General features: G+C 34.0%; 1 protein-coding gene and 1 pseudogene across 1 annotated transcript; both read left to right on the forward strand.

Moving 5' to 3' along the window:
• Window positions 1-1,421: 1,421 nt before the first annotated feature.
• LOC114181634 (pectate lyase pseudogene) lies at window positions 1,422-3,183 on the forward strand (annotated as a pseudogene).
• LOC146886671 (uncharacterized) lies at window positions 2,956-8,033 on the forward strand. Its single transcript, XM_085672632.1, has 6 exons — window positions 2,956-2,962; window positions 4,057-4,248; window positions 4,476-6,421; window positions 6,503-6,726; window positions 6,789-7,046; window positions 7,301-8,033. Exons 1-6 carry the CDS (start codon window positions 2,956-2,958, stop codon window positions 8,031-8,033), a joined length of 3,360 nt encoding a protein of 1,119 aa, XP_085528758.1.
• Window positions 8,034-21,191: the final 13,158 nt, after the last annotated feature.

Genomic DNA, 21,191 nt, shown 5'->3' on the forward strand with positions numbered 1-21,191 from the left:
GGAGGACGACATTAAGATGAAGTCGTCCTCCACCCGGCCGGTTTCCTTTTTTTTTTAAAAGCAATGTCTTCATTGGAGATGACAGTTTTGGTTCAAATGAAAAGTGAAGTCGTCCTCTAACATGACAACTTCACTTTTCACTTTTTTTTTTCAAAATTTTCAATTTTCAATTTTCATTATTTTTTATTTTTTTCTTTCAAAATTTTCACTTTTCACTATTTTTTCTTTTAAATATATAAGATTTTATAATTTTTCCTATTTTTTTTTTCAAATTTATCAGTTTTCATTATTTTTCCTTTTCTTCAAATTTTTCAGTTTTGATTTTTTATTTTTATTTTTCACTTATTATTTTTCCTTATTTTTTTAACTTTTTCAGTTATCATTTTTTTGAACGAGAAGTTTTATGTATTTTTGTTTAAAATTTTTCACTTTTATTTTAATTATTAATCAATGTTAAAATATATTAATTTAATATTTATTTTTATTCCATTAATTTTTTTTACTATTTATTCATCCAATAAGTTTAAACTAAAAAATAATTAAAATTTATTTATTACGAAAAAAATAACTGAAAAAGTGAATTTTTTATATTAGAGGACGACTTTACTTTTTCCACCACACACAAAACGTCCTTTAAGGACGACATTGCCTTTTAAAAAAAAATAAAGAAACCGGTTAGGTGGAGGACGACTTCATCTGTAATGTCGCCTCCCACCTTGACGACTTAAAATTTTTTGACAAAAAAAAAATGAATGAATCATTTATACAAATTTTATTTAAAATAGACCCAAAAAAAAAAAACCATGTTGATTTGCTTATACTCGTATTTTTTGATTAATATAAAAAAAAAAAAAAAGTCAAACCTATATCATCTTATCTATAATCAAACTTGTATTGTATGATATGTAGGTAAACAGATATCGTTTGATAGATTAATTTTGTATGGTTGGATGAGTTGACCTCACATCGTATAACAAGTATATAAGACCTAATAAGTGTATTTTATGATACTTACCGGAGAAACATATAGTCTTTGATATAATAATAATAATAATAATAATAATAATAATAATAATAATAATAATAATAATGTTCTCTATGTATACTTTAATGTTTTATTGTGATTAACAATCGATCAAATTAATTTAGTGCAACCATTCTTATTTTATAAATTAATACAACAACTTTTAAAAAATAATTATTGAATTTTAAGCAGGGTGAAAAATAACAAATAATTATTCCGCTTTTTCAGTTGTATTTTTGAAGTTAACATAAATATAGCAGAGTTTTATGGTTGAGATTGAACAGAAGGATTTGGAAGCCACATCTTTAGTTGCTAAAATCGGAATCACACGCCGCATCTGAAGGGTGACCGTTGTTATGTTAAGGCTTTGTGTACTATAAAAGAGATGAAGTGATGGAGAAATAACACAAGCCAAACAACGATCTCTCATCCTCTGCTCTAACTGGCACAGTTGCCAAGGTCTTTGTTGGGTTTCAACAGAGTTCCCTAGACCTTGGACAACCTAGCCACACAAAACCAAACAAAAAACCATGGCAGGAAGTGCTGCAAAGGTTGTCTTCACCATGTTGCTCACTTTGGCCATCATCATCCCATGCCTTGAGGCTGGCATTGCTGAATACGACGACTTTCTGAAAAATCAAGCTGAGAAGGCCCACGCAATCGCTCTCGAGTCCTATGTGCCGACTCCGGAATTCGTGGCCAGTGAGCTCAATTACCATGTTCATCTTGCCATGCAAAACAGCACCAGGAGGGGACTGAGGGCGCCCAGGAACCCTGCTTTTGGGCCATGTGACAGCACCAACCCCATTGACAATTGCTGGAGGTGCAACAAAGACTGGGCCAACGACAGGTACCAGTTGGCCAAATGCGGAAAAGGGTTCGGAAGACGCGCAGTGGGAGGCCTCGGTGGACCCATTTATGTTGTCAATGATACCTCCGACGACGACATGCAGAACCCTAAGCCAGGAACCATCCGTCATGCTGTCACCCAACAGGGTCCACTTTGGATCACCTTCTCACGCAGCATGAGAATCACTCTGCAGCAGGAGCTTATGATTTCCTCCGACAAGACCATCGACGGTCGTGGCGCCAACGTTCAGTTCAAGGACGGTGGTGGCCTCACCATGCAGTTCGTGAACAACATCATCATCCACGGCATTCGCGTGAAGAACATCGTGCCTAAGGATGGTGGCATGATCAGGGACTCTTACAACCACGTTGGACACAGAACCAGGAGTGATGGTGATGCCATCTCCATCTTCGGAGCTTCCAACATTTGGATCGATCATGTTTCCCTCTCTAACTCTGCCGATGGACTCATCGATGTGATCGAGGGATCCACTGCCATCACCGTCTCCAACTGCCACATGACGAGACACAACGATGTGATGTTGTTTGGTGCCAGTGACACAAACCCCCACGTCAATGACAAGCTCATGCAGATAACGGTGGCATTCAACCACTTCGGGCAGGGACTGTCCCAGAGGATGCCAAGGTGCAGATTTGGATTCTTCCACGTTCTTAACAACGATTACACTCACTGGCAAATTTACGCCATTGGTGGAAGCTCAAAGCCAACTATTCTTAGCCAGGGAAACCGTTTCATTGCTCCCAACCTCGATTTTGCAAAGGAAATCACACACAGAGACTACGCTACACCTGAACAATGGATGCAATGGCAGTGGCAATCAGACATGGACCTTCTCATGAACGGTGCCACTTTCAACACCACAGGTGCTCCCATCCAGATGACATACAAGAAGGGTCTCATCATGAAGCCAAGGGATGGCACCCATGTCAGCAGGCTCACACGCCATGCTGGTGCTCTCAACTGCTATGCTGGCTTTCCTTGCTAGGGAATATATATATATATAGATACACACACATGTGTATGTGTGTGTTCAATTTTCCTTTCTGAGACATTACAGAAGATGTATGGTTTGTGCGCTTTTAGTTGGAGGATGAGTAGACAAGTCTTCTGCAACAGACATTGTTGTTTGAGCTTGTGAAAGAGAATAAAGTGCTTCATGGGGGTTCAATTTGCAAGAAAGAAAGTTCCAAGTTACTTGTCACCTTTTTTGGTATTCAGTGTAACTTTTGTCCTCTCTTATTCATCAATATATTTTATCACCCTCATTAGGGGCATCTTTTAAATATAATCCTCTTGCTTAATATAATCATATTTACTATTATATATATATAAAAATATATATGCCATACACAACTATCTGTTATAGCTTCTTCAATTTATAATATACTAGTTCAAGATTAAAATATATAAAAAACATTTTCTTTGCTAATTAAAAAATAATTAATTTATTTGGAGTTTAATACCAAGAATTAACATAATCTCCATTATATTTAATTTAAATAAGATAAAAAAAAAGTTAGATTGAAGTTTCACCAAATATTTTTATAATTAATTCCACCTGGAAAATTATATTAAAAAGGTGAAACTAAAAGTATACACTATAATTATAGCTTTCTAATAAATAAAAATGATTTTGTGTAGTATTATACTATAATTTTTTGTGAATTATTTGAAGAGACTTTTATAATTATAAGGTTTGAGAAATGTAAACTAAATAAATTCAAAGAGGTAAGGATTAACGAAAAGCAAGTTTGATTAAGAATAGCAGAAATTATTATCACTTCATAAATCTCTCAACCCTTCTTAATTATTTTTTTAGAGTTTAGAAATATTCTTGAAATATTTTAAATATTACTATTTATTTTACTATTTATTTATTACTTTTAAGGCTTAAATGGTCTTTTGGTCCTAGTTTAGGACCACTTTTTTCACTTTGGTCCTACCTTTGAAAATGTTTTCAGTTTGGTCCTACTTTTCGTAATTTGTTTTCAATCAAGTCCTTTTCGTTAACTCCGTCAAAATCGTTAACGGAACAGTGCCAGCGTGGTTTTTGCATTGTGACGTGGATACTGTTCAGTGAGTTGGACGTTTGCACTATGCTGACCATTTAATTGAAAATGTGGATTTGTTTAGGGTTAATCTCTGATTAAATTTGGTTTAGGTTTAGGGATTTCGTCGTCGCACTTTGAAATTGTGGATTTGGGGGGCCAATTAGGGATTTCGTCCTCGCTCTTTGAACTTGTGGATTTGGGGCTCGCATTAGGGATTCTGGCATCCAATTTCGTCGCTCATCTTTGCTCAATCGCTGCGGAGGGAAAAAGCGATCTCATCGTGAAGGTATGTCGTGCTTTAGGTTATTACTGATTGTCGGAATTGATTGGGTTTAGTGTTAATGATTAGGGTTTTGTATAATCGGTGCTGCATTGTTTATTGTTTTCGCTGGTGACCCACCATTTTTAATTGCTTCTGTTGTCGCTATCTGTGGTGGGTGGGTTTCATGGTTACTTGTCGGTTTGTCGGTTTGTCGGTTATAGAAAGCGTATTTGTTCCCCCCATTTAAACATTGTTTACCATTTGCAGGTTTTTTTGTGGGTTTTTTTGTGTTTCCAATGTCTGATGAAAGGTTTGAGGTTGTGGTCCACCACCGTGGTGAATTTGCTAAAAATGAGTGGTGTAAGTATGTTGGTGGAGAAACTACTCATTGGTCATGCGATCCTGACCACTGGAGTTATTTCAAAATATTGGGGTCTCTTAAGGAAATGGGGTATCATAGCGTAAAGGGATTATGTTATTGTGTGGAGATGTTGTTGCACCCTTTGAATGATGACAGGGGTGCACTTAATATGCTTCATATCGCAAGACATTACGGTGAAGTGCATATGTTTGTTGTGCATGGAGTTGATGAGGCCCAGGTAGATGATAATATAGTGGAACCTGAAGGAGATGATGGGAGACCTGTAGAGAGTGGAGAAAACAGTCATGCTGTTAGTGAATTTGAGGTACTAGGAACTGAGATTGTAGTCTGGTCTACTCCACCTGAAGATGTAACTTCTGCTCCAGTTGATGATGCTAGGAACGAAGACACTGAAATTGGATCAGATGAAGGTGAAGTGGTTGACAGTTTAAGGAGGTGTGGTGAAGAAGAAGTGGGAGTTAAGAATGTGGGCACAGGTGAAGAAGAAGTTGGAGGTGAGAATGTGGGCACAGGTGAAGAAGAAGCTGGAGTTGAGAATCTGGGTACAGATGAAGCAGAAGTTGGAGGTGAGAATCTGGGTACAGGTGAAGCAGAAGTTGGAGGTGAGAATTTGGGTACAGTTGAAGCAGAAGTTGGAGTTGATAAAGGGCTGGATAATGAAAGGGATTGTGATGATGAAAGGGTTGAGGTTGATAGTTGGATTGATTCTGATGCAGACTGTATAGGAGATAGTGATGGAGACGAATGGGGTTGTGGTAATGGAGGTACTGAAGGCGTAGTTGATGTAGAAATAGATGTTGATTATGGTCAAGGCGAAGTTGGTCCTAGTTCACAAAACCATGATAGTGAAGACAGTGCAAGTCAATCAGAAAATGATGGTAGGAGTAGAGATAGAGGACTGTCTGATAATAGTTGGGAGTCAGAAGAGTTATGTAGCATTGAAGGCAGTGGTAGTGAGACAGAACATGATGGGATGAGTGGTTATTTTGGTACATTTAAGAAGCCTAAGTCCATGGCTGATTACAAATGGGAGGTGGGGACAACCTTTGTGGACAAGGAACAATTTGTTGATGGGGTACGAACGTATGCTGTTCATGCTGGTAGGAACTTGAAGTTTGAAAAAAATGACAAGGAAAGAGTGCGGGTGAGATGTTTAGGGGCGCAAGGAAAGTGCGAATGGTCCCTTTATTGTGGATTTCTGGTTTCTTGTCAAACATGGCAGCTTAGGAAAGTTCAAAACCGTCATAAGTGCAGCAGAGAATTTAGTATAAATTTGATGAATTCAAAATGGTTGAGTAAAACCTTAGACAACACATTAATAGAGAATCCTAATTTGAAGCTGGTTGATATACGAAATAAAGCTGCAAGGAAATGGAATACAAAGGTGTCAGTTTCAATGGCTCATAGGGCAAAGCAACTAGCAGCGAAGGTGGTTGAAGGATCTTTTAAAGATCAGTATAGAAGGATTTATGATTATGCTCATGAGATAATCAGATCAAATCCCGGATCTACAGTTAAAGTTAAAGTGGAAGATGTTAATGATGAGAAGATTTTCATGCGAATTTACACATGTCTAAAGGCATGCAAGGACAGCTTTGTCAGCTGTCGACCCATCATAGGCCTTGATGGTTGTTTTTTGAAAGGACAATATGGGGGTGAGCTACTCACTGCTGTAGGTCGTGACGCAAATGACCAAATGCTTCCTATAGCCTACGCAGTAGTTGAAGTTGAGAACAAAGACACATGGACCTGGTTTCTGGAGTTGCTGATTGAGGACTTGGGAGGTGATGATGTATGTAGGTTCTGCACATTTATGTCCGACCAGCAAAAGGTTATATGTTTCCATATTTTGTTGTGTTCATTGTTCTTCTATTTCTGTAATATGAAAACTAACTGACTAGTATATACACAGGGTTTGCTTCCTGCCATACAAGACCTACTGCCTGGCGCTGAGCAAAGGTTTTGTATGCGCCATTTGTACAGCAATTTCAGAAAGAAGTTTGGAAGCAAGCAACTAAAAAGCTTGATGTGGAAGGCTGCAACCTGCACGCACCCAAGAGCATGGGAAAGAGAAATGCATAACATTAAAGAAGTGAACGAGGAAGCATTCAAATATCTAATAGCAATACCACCAAGGTTAGTTAGCAATATCACTGATTCTCCACATTAACAATGGATTAACAAATTTGTATTGGCAGATATTGGTCCAGGTCTAGGTTTACCATGCAAGCCAAATGTGACACGTTGGTAAACAACATGAGTGAAGCCTTCAACAGCGTAATTGTGGATGCAAGGTCCAAGCCAATCATCTCAATGCTGGAAGACATCCGTTTGTATATTATGAAAAGGTGGTTCAAGAATAGATCCAAGGTGCAGAAGTACGAGGGAGATATATGCCCTAAAATACGCGCCAGATTGTCCAAAGAATCTGAACAAACTAAGTATTGGATACCAAGGTACTTTCGAATCTGGTCCTACTTTAGGTTTAAAATTTGTCAATTTGGTCCTAGTTTAAGGTTAAGTTCTTTTCAATATGGTCCTAGTTTAGTTTTAAAAATTTTCAATTTGGTCCTAGTTTAAGGTTAAGTTCTTTTCAATATGGTCCTAGTTTAGGTTTAAAATTTTTCACTTTGGTCCTAGTTTAAGGTTAAGTTCTTTTCAATATGGTCCTATTTTAGTTTTAAAAATTTTCACTTTGATCATCTTGCAGTTGGTCAGGTCAGAAGCTGTTTGAAGTTAGGCATGTCTCATTAATTGGAGACAAGTTCACTGTCAACATAGAAAGCCAGGAATGCAGCTGCAGGAAATGGCTCATTAGTGGGATCCCATGCTGCCATGCAATTGCTGCACTGAACTTCCTCAACTTGAAGGCAGAAGATTACATTCCACATTGGTTCAGACGTACAACATATGAAGAGATATACAACTCCATAGTTCTTCCTGCCAATGGCCAACTTTTCTGGGAAACAACTGCCTTCCCTGATGTTCTACCACCACTTAAAAGAAGGCTACCAGGGAGACCAAAGAAGAAGAGAAGGCTGGAAGCTTGGGAACTTACAAAAGATAACACTCAAATGAGGCCAGGTGGTCATAGAAAGAGATGTTCAGTTTGTCGTGCACTTGGGCACAAGAGGAACAATTGTCCAGCACTTCCTGTCCATGGCTGTGCTGAACGTCCCACTGAAGCTGCAGCAACACAACCAACTCAACCCACACAAAGTGAACCACAACCAACTCAACCCACACAAAGTGAACCACCACCAAGTCAACCACCTGCAACACCCACTCCACCTGCAGCATCAACCCCACCAATTGCAGCACCAACCCCACCAGCACCAGGACCACCACCCAACACTGCAGTACAACAGCCAAGCCAACCATCTTATGGAATTAGAAAGATGAGGCCAAAAATGCAAATAAGAAGGCCACCACGTCCATCATGAGATTAATGAATGTATTTTGGGAGAGGGAATATTTTGTTATGTATTGTCAATGTGATAATTGGAAATGATGATGTACTTTAACAATTTCTGGATTTTGATCACTGATATTTTGATGGAATGCTTAAAAGCCTTAATTAGTAATGCATTATGATTTGCACTTTTCAGAATTTTATCAATTTTTCAGAATTGTTCGTTCCTCAGTTCATTGAAATTAAACTATTTTCAACAGCTCAGAATATGTAATTAGAGATAAAGGAATATCATTCATTCATTGAAGTAATTATTCAACATAGTCAACGACAATTACAACCCATAAAACTAACTACAATCATTACAATAAGAACACCTATCACAGCTAATGACAGTTGCATCCGTTTTCTCCAAACAGTCAATGCATTTTCAATATAAGCAATCTTCTGCCTTTGCCTAGCGATAATGGCATCTCGCTCATCAGCACCCTCTTCGTAACACCACTTGAAAAAGTTGCATCCCAACACATCTTCACCACATCTCTGCAACACAAAAAAACCATGAAGATGAAAGTGAAAGACTGAAAGTGATAGAAACACCCAAACCCGAACAGTGGAAAACAAACCTTAAAGTTCGCACAGCCCCAAAATTGTTTACCCAAATTCTTTGTAGTTCTAGCTGTGCGCACCACTGCAATGTCTTCGCAATCGCAAATTGGGGGTGACCCTGAAACCCTAGAACCACCATGGCAGGAATTGCAACTCCGATGAACCCAGCTGTTGCAAGAAGATGAAGATGCCCCACGAGACATTGGTTTTCAGCTGAAATGGAACCCTAAACTACAATGAACACATAAACCCTAAAATTCAATTTAAAATCTGGGCAATGACAGTGCAAACGTCCAACTCACTGAACAGTATCCACGTCACAATGCAAAAACCACGCTGGCACTGTTCCGTTAACGATTTTGACGGAGTTAACGAAAAGGACTTGATTGAAAACAAATTATGAAAAGTAGGACCAAACTGAAAACATTTTCAAAGGTAGGACCAAAGTGAAAAAAGTGGTCCTAAACTAGGACCAAAAGATCATTTAAGCCTACTTTTAAACTCTAAATTTTCTTGTTGCTTTTAGAAGATTTATCATTTATCCTTTTACAATCAGAATCTATCATTTAGGATTTTTATTTTTTTTGACAAAAGAGAATAGTAATGAGTCAAATCATATTTATAATCTACCTTATATCTTATATTAATGGTATGTATTCATAATCTTTGCATTTGTTTGAAATCATAATTCTTGATTTAAAACTTTAAAACGATGAAAGTCACTTTAGAATTATTTTGACTAAAACTATTTTAAAGCAATAAATTTGTAAGAATAAATTTTACTATATTGATTTGTTCTGTTCTTTAAAGCTTAGATTACAAAGTATGCGTTTATAAATTTAAGAATAAAATTTAAAAACTGATTTTTAAAATTAGTTGTGATTAAATTATTTAGTATGTAAAAGGTTTATCCTAATATCTATTTTTATCGGTCAAACAAAAATATTTATTTATTAATATGAATCTTAATATAGTGATAGTTCATGACATGATGGTTAATGTTGAAATATCTATTATTATTTATAAGAGTATACTATTAAAATCATGTTGAACAAATATTTAATAGGAGGCGTCTTAATTGTAGTATCGAATACCTATGATTATGTTGTAAAATCTTAGAAAATGGTATTTTAGAAGTGATAGTGGTTTAAAAATAGTGAGACTCGATTATTTTAATATTAAAAAGGTTTAAGTATAAATAGAATTGTTATAAATGAGTTTCATTATTTTAAAACACACTATCTCTCTAGAAACCACTTTTCTAGAGCTCTCTAAGTTCTCTCTAAAAGTTCTGCCTTTCCGGTCGTCTGATTGAAGAACCGAGACCATAGGATTGATCCTATCAATGAGCTCTTCAATTTGGACCGATCAGTTTCTCCGTTCGTGTAAGTTAAGTTTCCGTTGTCTTTTTGGTTTTTTCTATTTTCTGTTGCATGTAAGCCTTCTTCCGCTTTCATGTGTTGTTTTATGTATCAATATAAGTCTCTGCTGATCAGTGATCATGATGATATGTCCTGATCATTCTTGTGATGTTTCTATGTGTAGATAGAGCATCATGTGGAGTTAGAGATGTCTGACGATTATAGAGTTGTTTAAGCAAGATACCAGGTAAGGGAAGCTAATGTCTATTATGTCTCACAAACTTGTTAAGAATGTTATTATATGATTATTCTATAATTGATTGATGTGTTTGATATATGAATTGAGTTGTGATGTTTGAAAACGATAAATGCTTAGGTTTTATATGTTGTTTGAGAATAATTGTATGCTATGGGTGCAATTGGATGCAATTGATGTGAATATTTTGATAGAATTAATGTTTGATACTCAAATGGTCTTTGGTGGAGGTTTTGGAGTTGTATGGATTGGTTGAATATGTATAAATCAGTTTTTGTAGAATTATGCATAATTGCTTATTCGCTGGGCGAGCCTACTCGCTGGGCGAATAAGTTGATCTGCAAAATTATGCAGAACACTGATCTGTAGAATTATGCAGATTCGCATACTCGATGGGTGAGTGCTACTCGCTGGGCTAGCATGGGCCAGTGGCTGGGCTAGTGTTACTCGCTGGGCTAATTTCCAAGTCAGGAACTTCCAAACTTGGACCAGTGGCTGGGCGAGCATGAGATTGGTTAATGCAAACCCAAGGAGGATTAGCATTTATTGTGGTAGTGTATGCATTGAGGTAGGGATTGTCTTGGCAGTTATCCTGACGCTCTAATAACCATTCAAATTCTCAAGTAGAGAGGAATGAGGTATGTGGTGAGAGGAGCAGGAGGTCTTAGTAGGAGGTCCTAGCCTAGGGGTTTTTCCTTGACCATAGGTGTTAACGGACTGACCTTGTATGTGGTAGAGTTTTGACTCTTAATCTGTTGCTTTGCAGAGCATGAGATGCCACTACAAGTGCATAATTGACTGGATCCGACCTCACTGCATGTATTCGAATTAGTTGAGTCGTAGTTTAGAAATATATGTGTGTGAATATATGCTTGTTTGTAGTTGTTAGATATACCAATGCTATATGGTTTAAGAAAAATCTTTAAAAGTCATTAGCTTACCCTTCTTCTGTGTTTTTGTCTTGTGTTGTATGTTTTCCTTTTGCGATGATCACCTATTCGGTGGGAGCAGTGGTGGATGCTGTTTCAGAGGCACCTTTGGAGGCTGAGGAGCCATCTTTTAGGTCGGAAGGAGGTCTCAATGAGAAGTTGTTGTAAGTGGTTAGCTTGTGTTTAGGGTTAGAAAGGTTTGGTATGTATAATTGATATATTTATATAGTCTGATCATTTGTAAGACTGTATTAATATACTTTATACACTTGTTTATTTGTTTTGAATATTAAGGTGGAATATCCTATTTTATTAGTTTTAAGCTGCTAAAATTGGGATGTTACATTTTGGTATCAGAGCAGTTCGTCCTTAGGATGACCTGAGGGTTGTGGGTTCGTCATGTCTTTTAGGTTTAAGTACTCGGGTTTAGTAGAATTCGTTTGTGAAACTATAAGTATTAAGAACAGAAAACATCTTGATATAGTAGTGAGGGTGCACACTCATGACTAGATCAGAGGTAGTTTTCCTTTCTTAATTCTAATGGTTTAAGAATATAAGAGTGGTAGACCAAAGGTTTTGGCTGTCAGTAGACGTTAAAGTTTTGTTTTCTATGTTATGGTTTGTCTTTGTTGCACCTCTGTGGTTTGTGTTTAGTGTCTATAGTGATAAAGGGATGCAGATTCAAGATCAACTTGACCTACTAACCTTCATGAAGGTTGGAAAGGATCTCTGAAACAACTTATTGCCTCAAAGATATGAAGTTGTTGTATGAGGCTTATCGGTGAGCGAGGAAAGCTATGTTTTTGGTTTGTAGACTAAGATGTTAGAGTTGACCAACAACATGTGGAATGAAAGAGGTTTAAGACAAGTTCTTGGGATCAAATACCACAAGCTTTACAAAAGGAGTTGAGTCTAGAGGTTAGCATAGGGGAAGATATCAGCGTGTGCTAGTGCAACAACGTTTGAGAAAATTAACTTGGTTTTATCTTCGGGTAGTGTTCAGGTTCAGAGATATGTAAATACAAGAGGTTTGAGGAGAAATGTCATTTGATATAGTCATATGACCATATCCATTAATTTTCTTGGATTAGTAAAAGAGAAGCAGATAATAGATCCTAGGTTGCAGGATAGTGAGGTTGTATGGCACAGAGAGAGCTAAGAAAAGTGAACACACCGAATGTGTGTAAAGACGACAAATCTCTCGTGGGAGGTTAAGATGGAGTAGAGTTTGAGGATCAATCAGGTAGGCTAATGTTTCCTAACTAGATGGAGAAACAATGTGGATGATATAGAGGTGCCATAAAAGTTTTATGCTAGGTTGAAAAATCAGAAAGAGATGATTAGATCTTGGTAGTTGGTAGCAGCGTCAAAGTCGAGTATAGTAGGGATGTTGCAAAGAAAGTAGTTCACATGAGAAGAAAAATTGACCTTGGTATGAGGAAGAGGAATTCTAGTATTGAAAGATGAAGCGCGTTGTTAAGTTTAATCTTACGAGAATGGCAAAAAACTTGTAAAGAAAGAGCATAGTGAAGGCAAAGAAAAGTCTGAAGTGGTCAAGATGGTGTTCACTATAGTTGGTGCTAGAACAGTTAGCACAAATGGTCAGATTCAAGGATACAAGGTATGAAGGTGGTAACTGGACTAAAGGTTTTGGTTTCGCTCAAGGTCAGATATCGTTTAGTATCGTCGGTATGGTAAATGAGTCATGGTTAACTACAAGAGGGGAGTTAGAGTTTGAGTTGGGGGTTTTGCTACAGTTGCATATAAGTGAACTTTTCTTAGGTGTGTGGTATGTCTCATGGTGATCAAAGGATTCAAACTGAAAGTCAACGTAAAGTGTTTCCTTAGCAAAGTTTGAAGTATAATCTCAAGGGTAATTGGGTTTCTTTCCAAGCTCATTCTTGAGAATTGTGATGTCAAAGGAAGTCATGTTCCATGTTTCAAGAAGGTGAGTAAGTGGATGTGAATCAAGTATGATATAACGTTGAAAAGAGAAAACAAAGTGTTACATTTATGAGTGTTTATCTAGAGAAGGCCATTGAAGAACATACGTGAGAGATCTTTGTGTTGGAGAAACTTTTTGGTTATGTTCTGAAGCAGATACTAGATCTAACCTTGAAGCAGTGAGGTTGTTATTGCATTGGTGTTTGAAGCAGAATCAGTGTCAATAGTTCCTTACTTGATGGTTTGTTCTAAAAATGTGGAGTAGAGACGACATGTGGAGTAGTTAGTGGTTCAGTTGTAGTGTGTCACCTTAAGGATTACAACATAACAATTTGGAAAGAGAAGTGGTGGTACGTTAAGATATACAAGCGTAAGTGTGTTTAAAAGAGGTGAATCTTGTATGATGGATGATTAGAAGGAGTGGAAACATGTGGAAGGAAAGGAAGTTCTAAGAGTGACTCTAAGCAAGGTTTTTCAAGTAGGTTGTTGTTGTTATCAAGGTTTTGTGGCAAGTTTCTCATGTATGAAGAGTTTCGTCAAGATGTTGAAGAAAAGCAGAATTGGCGTTTCAAAGTTGATCATTCTTGGCACAGGTAAGTCTTCGAGGTCTTTTGTGACTAAACAACCAGATGTGAGAATGTTTGTTGATCATAGTGGCGCAACAGAATGATGGTGGAACATGCTTATGAATAGTTGGGGTATGAGAGGAGAAGTATTTTTACTCATGTCCTAGTGGTTGATGCAATAGCAAATTCTCTTAAACACCAAAGGTGTCATTAGTACATGGGCTAGTTAAAGGTCTTTAGTTATCATTCAGAGCCAGAAGTGTGAAGTTGCACAAAGGAAGTTGGACAAGAAAAGGAGGAAATGAACAAAGATAGGGTTTCGAGATGGGATGCCGACTAGAAACGAGAAAGTGAGAAGGGATGCTTAACCAAAATGGGGTTCAAGACTTTGGACAAAAAAAAACTACAAATTGACACGTGGACAAAAAAAAAATCAATGTGTCATATCAAAGTTGTGCAACATGGTACTATTAGTATGACGTGATAGTAGCAATGTGATGTGGCAGTTTCATGTGACAAAGTCTCAATTTAGTCTTTATATTTATTTATTTTTATTCAATTTAGTTCTAACTTTTGTTAAAATGGAACAATGTTGTCCCTATCCAAATTAAGACCAAATTCATTTTTTGTATAAATTTTATGCTACTATTTTTATTAAATTTCACATTTTTATTAAATATTTCTGAAAATATTTTTAAACTAACTTTAACTATATTAGTATATTCTATTTAAATCAATTACTTACTTTAAAAAAATATTAATTAAGATTAAATTAGTCATTTCATCCCAATTTTTTTTAAAATAGTTGAAGTATATAAAAATTATAGATAAAATTTTAAACATAAAAATTTACTTATATAATTACTAATTAAACAAGTCTAGGTAAATAAAAATTTATTTTAATTAATAAAAATATTTGTAAAAATTTTAGAGTTGGTTTAAATATAATTCCAAAAATATTTAATAAAAAGTTAGCATAAGATTTATACAAAAAATAAATTGTCCCAATGTGAAGAGGACAACATTCTCCATTTTAAGAAAAATTGTAACTAAATTGAATAAAATAAATAAATATAGTGACTAAAATGAGACTTTGTTATGTGATATTGCCACATCATATTGTTACTGTCATGTCACACTAATAGTGTCATGTGCCACAATGTTGATATGACACATGGAAATTTTATTTAAAAAAAAAAACTACAAATTGACATGTGACATTGTCTTTAACATTGTTTGTGCACTATAGATGGAAAATATCAAATTGCATCAATTTTTCACAAATCGGGATCAAATTAAGACTAGAAACTTAGAAGACTAACTTGACATTTTTAGACTAATATAGGGAACACATGACTAATTAAACAAAAAATAAAAATAAAATCATAATATTTTAAAAAGAATTATTAGAAGTCTAATAATAGAAAATAGTTCATTTATAAAAATAATTTTTTATATTGTTATGACGCTTTTGTGAGAATGATTTAATTAAAGTTTTTTCTCTTAATCAAGTGGTATTCAACTTTTGGTGCAAGAATTTTTTTTTATCAATGACAAAAATGCATCGATTTTCATGGTAATTTTGATTAGTGATGACTTATCGATGAAAAAAAATTCATTAACAAAATGATTGTCAATAAATTTTATTGGTAAATAAAAATATTTATTGATAATTATCGATGATCAAAATTTGTCTCTAAATATCGTGATTTTTTCTTTTCCTCTTTTTCTTCTTCCTCCTCGTCCTTTGTGTTGTTGCCATCACCACCACATTTGTCACCTTTGACTCCTCTTCCTTCTCCATAGTAATTGTCATCACTACCTCTGCCTCTGTCATCGCCTACTCCTCATCTTCCTCTTTTTGTTCCTCTTCCTTCTTCTTTTCTTCTTCACACTCATCTTCAATTAATTTATAGCAAATATTTCATGAGATTTGACTGAAAAAATTGGTGTCCATTTTATCATATTGTATCACAATATAGTCAAAGCCTAAAGCAAGAACTTTGACATCCATTTTACCAACGAAATTTATCAACAAACATATTAATATAATAAACATTATAAATTACCGACAGATATTTCCGTTGGTACTAAAAGTTACAATTTATTAACAGATGTTACTAACGGATCTATTATCGATGAAAATACGGTTGATAGTTAAAATTCTCAAATTCTTCTGTAAATTATTTACCGATGATTATTTTTTCTTTCAATAAAATTAAGTTACTAATTTATCATTTTCTTGTATTTATATTGTTTATCTTGAAGAAAAAACATAATGGCTTTAGCTAGTTATTGTGTGTTATACTTGCAAGAAAACAAAAGATAAAAACTCAGAAGGAGACGTCATCATAAACCAAATGAATTTTCATCATAGATGAATATAAAAATACATGCACAGGTTTAACACAATGTTCTGGAAATTCCAATTTTCTCAAAATGTTTTTCTTTTGGCCATGTACAATATCTTTGTAGATATTAGAGAAGTAGAAAATGCACTTATGACATATAAAAAGATTGTAAGAATGAGAGAAAAAGAGAATAAACTAACTTAATAATACACATTGTTTATATATAGATTTGTTTTATATATATTTATTCTTTTCAGACAATCGATAAAAAAAAAAACACAATGACTTCTGTTTCAGGTATAGGGACCTAGCACCTATCTAAAACACTCAATTTGTCCTTATACTCTTCTTATACCAACTTCTACCGCTCGATCTCCTTGTTCTCTTTTCCGTTCGGTTTCTTTTCGCTTTCTTCCGCTCAGTTGTCTAGACGATCGGAATACTTGTCTATAAGGCTTCGATGTTTAAGTCAATTCAAGTCTGTTCGGGTAAGTGCAATTAATGTTGTAATAAATGCGAAGTAAAAGTTATCACCAACTTACCTTGGGCCCCTATTTATAGTTTTTGACATTAACTCGTGATTAGGGTTTTCTTAATCATGGCCAATTGCTTTTTAAACTTGATTACTGACTTGCATTACTTTAATTTACTTTTAGCTTATTGATTTAGTTTGATGCACCTGCCCGACCGAAGGGCTGTGCATTCTGACGAAGGTCTCCATAATTGTGTTATGACGACAAAATTCCAGTAGAATGAACGGCGGAGGTCGTTTCATCGTGAGCTCCCTTAAATCACTCCGAAGAAATTGCCATATTAACAACCCATTGGATCGTCCGCCTGTAGCGGCGGCCTTCAGCCACTTATCCTTGAGCCACCTAACTGATGGTCCTGCTGGGAGTGTCAATAGGTCATACAGTACAACTTCATCTCAAATTAAATTTTTTATTATACTATATAAATTTTATCAATGCACTTTTAGTTTCATCACAATTAACAATTTTCAAATTTAACAATACAATCAAGTCTATCATCCAACCTATTTATAAAATTTCTTAACTCATTCGGACCTTCTTCTTTGAATTTCCTTCACACAAATGTCTAATTCACAATAATTAGTAGTTATAAAAACTTATCCATCAAGAAGAACATCAAGAAAACCAAACAACTGATAGAAAAGAAGACATACAATATGTTTGCATGTCTCTTAGTCCCGATAAGAACACTTAAAACCAAAGTTTCTTTTTCCTTTTTTTCTTCTTTACCTCAACATCAATTAGTCACATTATCCAAATCCCACTAATAACTCCCATGTGATAAATTTTAAGGATAAAAAAAAATTATTCCTTGAATTAATGAACTAAGAGTTAGATAAACCAACAAAAATGAGTTGTATATACACCATGTAGAAATAAACAATACAAATAATTACACACAAAAAAATATTAGAAGTTGAAAAAAGAAGAAAAAAAATCCCACCACAGAATTGAGAATCTCATTTACCCTCTATGTGACCCTTATTTGGTAAAAATATTAGATATAAAAAGGAAGCATGAAACAAGTAGAATCTGAATGTCCCTACATGACACCCAATTGGAAAACATTTAAAAGGGTTATTAAATATTGTTCTCCTCTTACATGACATTTTATGCAAACGTCATTCCAAAAATTACAAAAGTCTTCTTCATCTTTGGGAAAATCATCGTTGTCTTCTTAAGATTCTTTCTTATCTCTATAGTGTCCATCAACTTCTTCTTCCTTAATTTTTTCTTTTGAACTCAAGAACTCAATTGTTATATATCATTGCACCACAACACAGTTTAACTTCTTTTTTTCTTACTATGTGTGTTCCAATTAACTGGCACAAGTAGATGTATGTGGTGGAATCATTATGTGGAACATGGCTTAGGTGGAATTCTTTGCACCACTTAACACCTTCATTAAATATTTCCCTACCAACTATTAAAAAAAACTATGAGGATCAAAATTAGTATGACTTTATAAATATTAAGAAAATTATATTACCATGATTAAGAAAATAATTAAATAAAAAGTTATGTCAAATCGATCGCATCATGTGTAGGGAAGTCCAAAAAATTCGTACCCACGAGTTGCTGCGGATAAAATCCGCAACGGGTAGGAAATGAATATTGTAAATGGATACCTGTGGGTACAAATATTTTTAATACCCGTATGTTAACGGGACGGGTACGAGTATCATAGTATCCATACCCGTGAATATTCGTACCCGCTATACTCTAATTTAAATTAAAAAAATATAAAAAAAATATAATTAAAATATTAACCTATTGATTTTGAATGAGTTATTTTTTTATCAATTAGTTTTAAAAAAAAATCCATTTCTTTGTAACCCGTCATTCAACACTATTTAAATGGATTATTTGAACTTTGTTTAAAAGTTATGAATGTTATGTATTGTATTTTATTTAAATTTATGATTAAAATATGTTGTTAAATATTTATTTTTATTTTTTTTAAATTTCCGCAGGTACCCATAGATATTTGTGGTTATTAAAAAATTATGCAGGTACCCCACATAACGGATATTCGACGGATATGAATATAAGTACAGGATGAATATTTATCACGTGGGTAGGGTACGGACCGCCCGTTGACATCCTTAATCATGTGACCTTATAGTGCAAATTTTCTTTTTCAATTCACTGATAAAAAGAAGAAAATTTGTAAGACTAATAAATAACTATGGTATTTGAACTAAAATTCAAGAGAATACTAATAAATCATTGCTCCGAATGTATACCAAACCCGATCATCTTAAGTAAGACTTCAAGAGGGTTTTTTATATTAGCTGCAAACATAAAAATATCTCTTAAGAAAAGTGATGCAAAAATAAATCTAAGTTCCTAACTTTTAAGCTTTAAAATAGGGAAAGGAATGTTATTTTGTGGTTTGATGAATCTCCCAAAGCCTAAATAAATTGGAAAAAGAGAAAATAAAAAAATAGGCAAAGAAAAAGAAAGCAAAGCCTTGCATTAAATCACTTCTTTAACACAGAATCGCGAGAAAAATGGCTTTTAATTAATTAAATCGCTTTCAAAAGACTAATTTTAGCATTCATAATCTATCTAAGTGGTAGGGTTATAGTCAAAAGCCTCTCATGCAGAATATAAAAAACAAAAAGGTATAAAATATGTTTTTCTTTATATGGATCTAATAATTAAATTAGAAATATATCTGACTAAATTTTATTAAAATTAAATATTTATGAATATAATCATTTAAAAATACAATAAAAGATTTTGTAAACATAATCTATATGATAAGCATTTGAAATCCAACAAAAGATCTCAAAATGATAAAACATTTAATAGTATAATAGTTGGTAAAATTTATAATAATTTAATACAATACACACATTTATAAATTTAGCAAAAATAGACATGGAGAACAGGAATTTATATATAAATTAGTCATTATTTTTTCTACTTTTCATATTCTCCTTCAACACTGTACACATCCATATCATATATATAATCTTAAAGACTGCCAAATGCAGATATTTTCATTGAGTACTGTTTTTCTTTGTTTTGAGACTTTGTTTTGCAATTTAAAACTGAAAAGGTGTTAAATGAAATAGTTTATAAGAAAAATAAAACTTTATTGGAAACATATTAAAGCCTGCAAATGTGGATTAATGGTGAAGTTGTGATTTGTGATGGCTCATAAGCATTCTGATAGGAACTTTGTGTAGACAATAAGTTTTCTTTTTCCTCTGATTTTTATGCTCTCAGACAAATCTGCAATGCTGCAGCATTGAAGAATCTCCAATTAGGGATACATGAAAAAAACTTGTTTATTATATTAAAATTATGAAGCATTAACATTAGCAACATTTTTGTAAAAAGGGTAGTCTCATATAATGATAGTTCCTCCATTGTTGTTCTCATATAATGATAGTTCCTCCATTGTTGTTCATTATCTGTGATATCATTATATGGAAAGTGATGAACTGTTACAGAAAAAACTTTGATGGATGGAGAAGTAAAGAAAGAGGTGATGACTCTTTTTGTGGCGAAAAAAAAGCTTACTCTGAAAAGCAAATTGCCTGCTGGAACACATATTCTTGCACTTTTCATCAAAATTGGGAAATTATTCTTCTTCACATTGTTCTGAACCAACTCTTTCTTTCATTACTTCACTCACAATTCACTTCTTTATTCTTCTCTGCATTCAAAAGTTTCTTTATATAGAAGATAAATGGAAAACATGGCACATCAATATTTTGAGTAAATACTCTGAATATTATTATCATTCAATCATCATAAATTGTTAGGATATGATAAATGTGTTAACTTTTATGGTAATTATTTGAAGAGTTATATCAATAATATTAACAAAATATAATCATTAAACTTGAATACTTTGAAAAAAGAACTTGTACCTTCTTCTTTAATTTTTTCTTTTTATATCCTATATTGACCAACTTAGTTTTTTCATGTCACTTCAGTATTAATATTTTAAAATTTCACAATTTAATCTAATTCTTTATTCATATATATATTTATTTAATTATTTTCACTCAACTAAACCTTAGATTTAATATTTTCATTCAAGATATCCTTAAAAAAAAAAAAAAAGCTATTTAAACATTTAAAATATGACAAAGAAGAGGAGCATAAGTAAGGACTAGATTAAAATTACATATTTCCTTGTCTGAAATAAGAAGACTATACTATCACAGAAAAAGGGTAAAATGATTTTGGTGAAATCATTTATCATTGAATAAGGACTAAAATTTTATATATTTTTTTGGAAGAAAGAAAGAACAAAATTAAGGCATTAGGATTTCGAAATCGATCTAGCTAGGATTTATGAACTTTGGGTGAGCATGGAATTGTAAATCTGTACAAATTTGTAAGCCACCTTTGCAAAAGAATCTATGAATCAAAAGACATGTCAAGATCAAAATCAGAATCTATCTTCTTTAGCTCGTGTGAACATAAATGCCCTCACTTTTATTTATTGATTATTATTCTTTTTCATTGCATTATTACAAAATCATTATATCCCCCAAAAAAATCAATTAGATTCTCTAAACAGCAGGGTTGAACACAGACTTCTGCAGCATAAAAAATATGCAGTAATCAATCTATCTGTTAATTACAAATTGCAAAAACTAATTCCAATTTGAAGA

Source organism: Vigna unguiculata, chromosome 4 (assembly GCF_037176805.1).
Source record: "Vigna unguiculata cultivar grain cowpea cultivar isolate G323 ecotype 2 chromosome 4, ASM3717680v1, whole genome shotgun sequence".
NCBI lineage: Eukaryota > Viridiplantae > Streptophyta > Magnoliopsida > Fabales > Fabaceae > Vigna > Vigna unguiculata.

Coding starts and splice junctions, on each gene's coding strand:
- LOC146886671 (XM_085672632.1), top strand. Junction 4,249..4,475: donor GAAGGTATGTCGTGCTTTAG/GTTATTACTGAT, acceptor TACCATTTGCAG/GTTTTTTTGTGGGTTTTTTT. Junction 7,047..7,300: donor ACTAAGTATTGGATACCAAG/GTACTTTCGAAT, acceptor ATCATCTTGCAG/TTGGTCAGGTCAGAAGCTGT.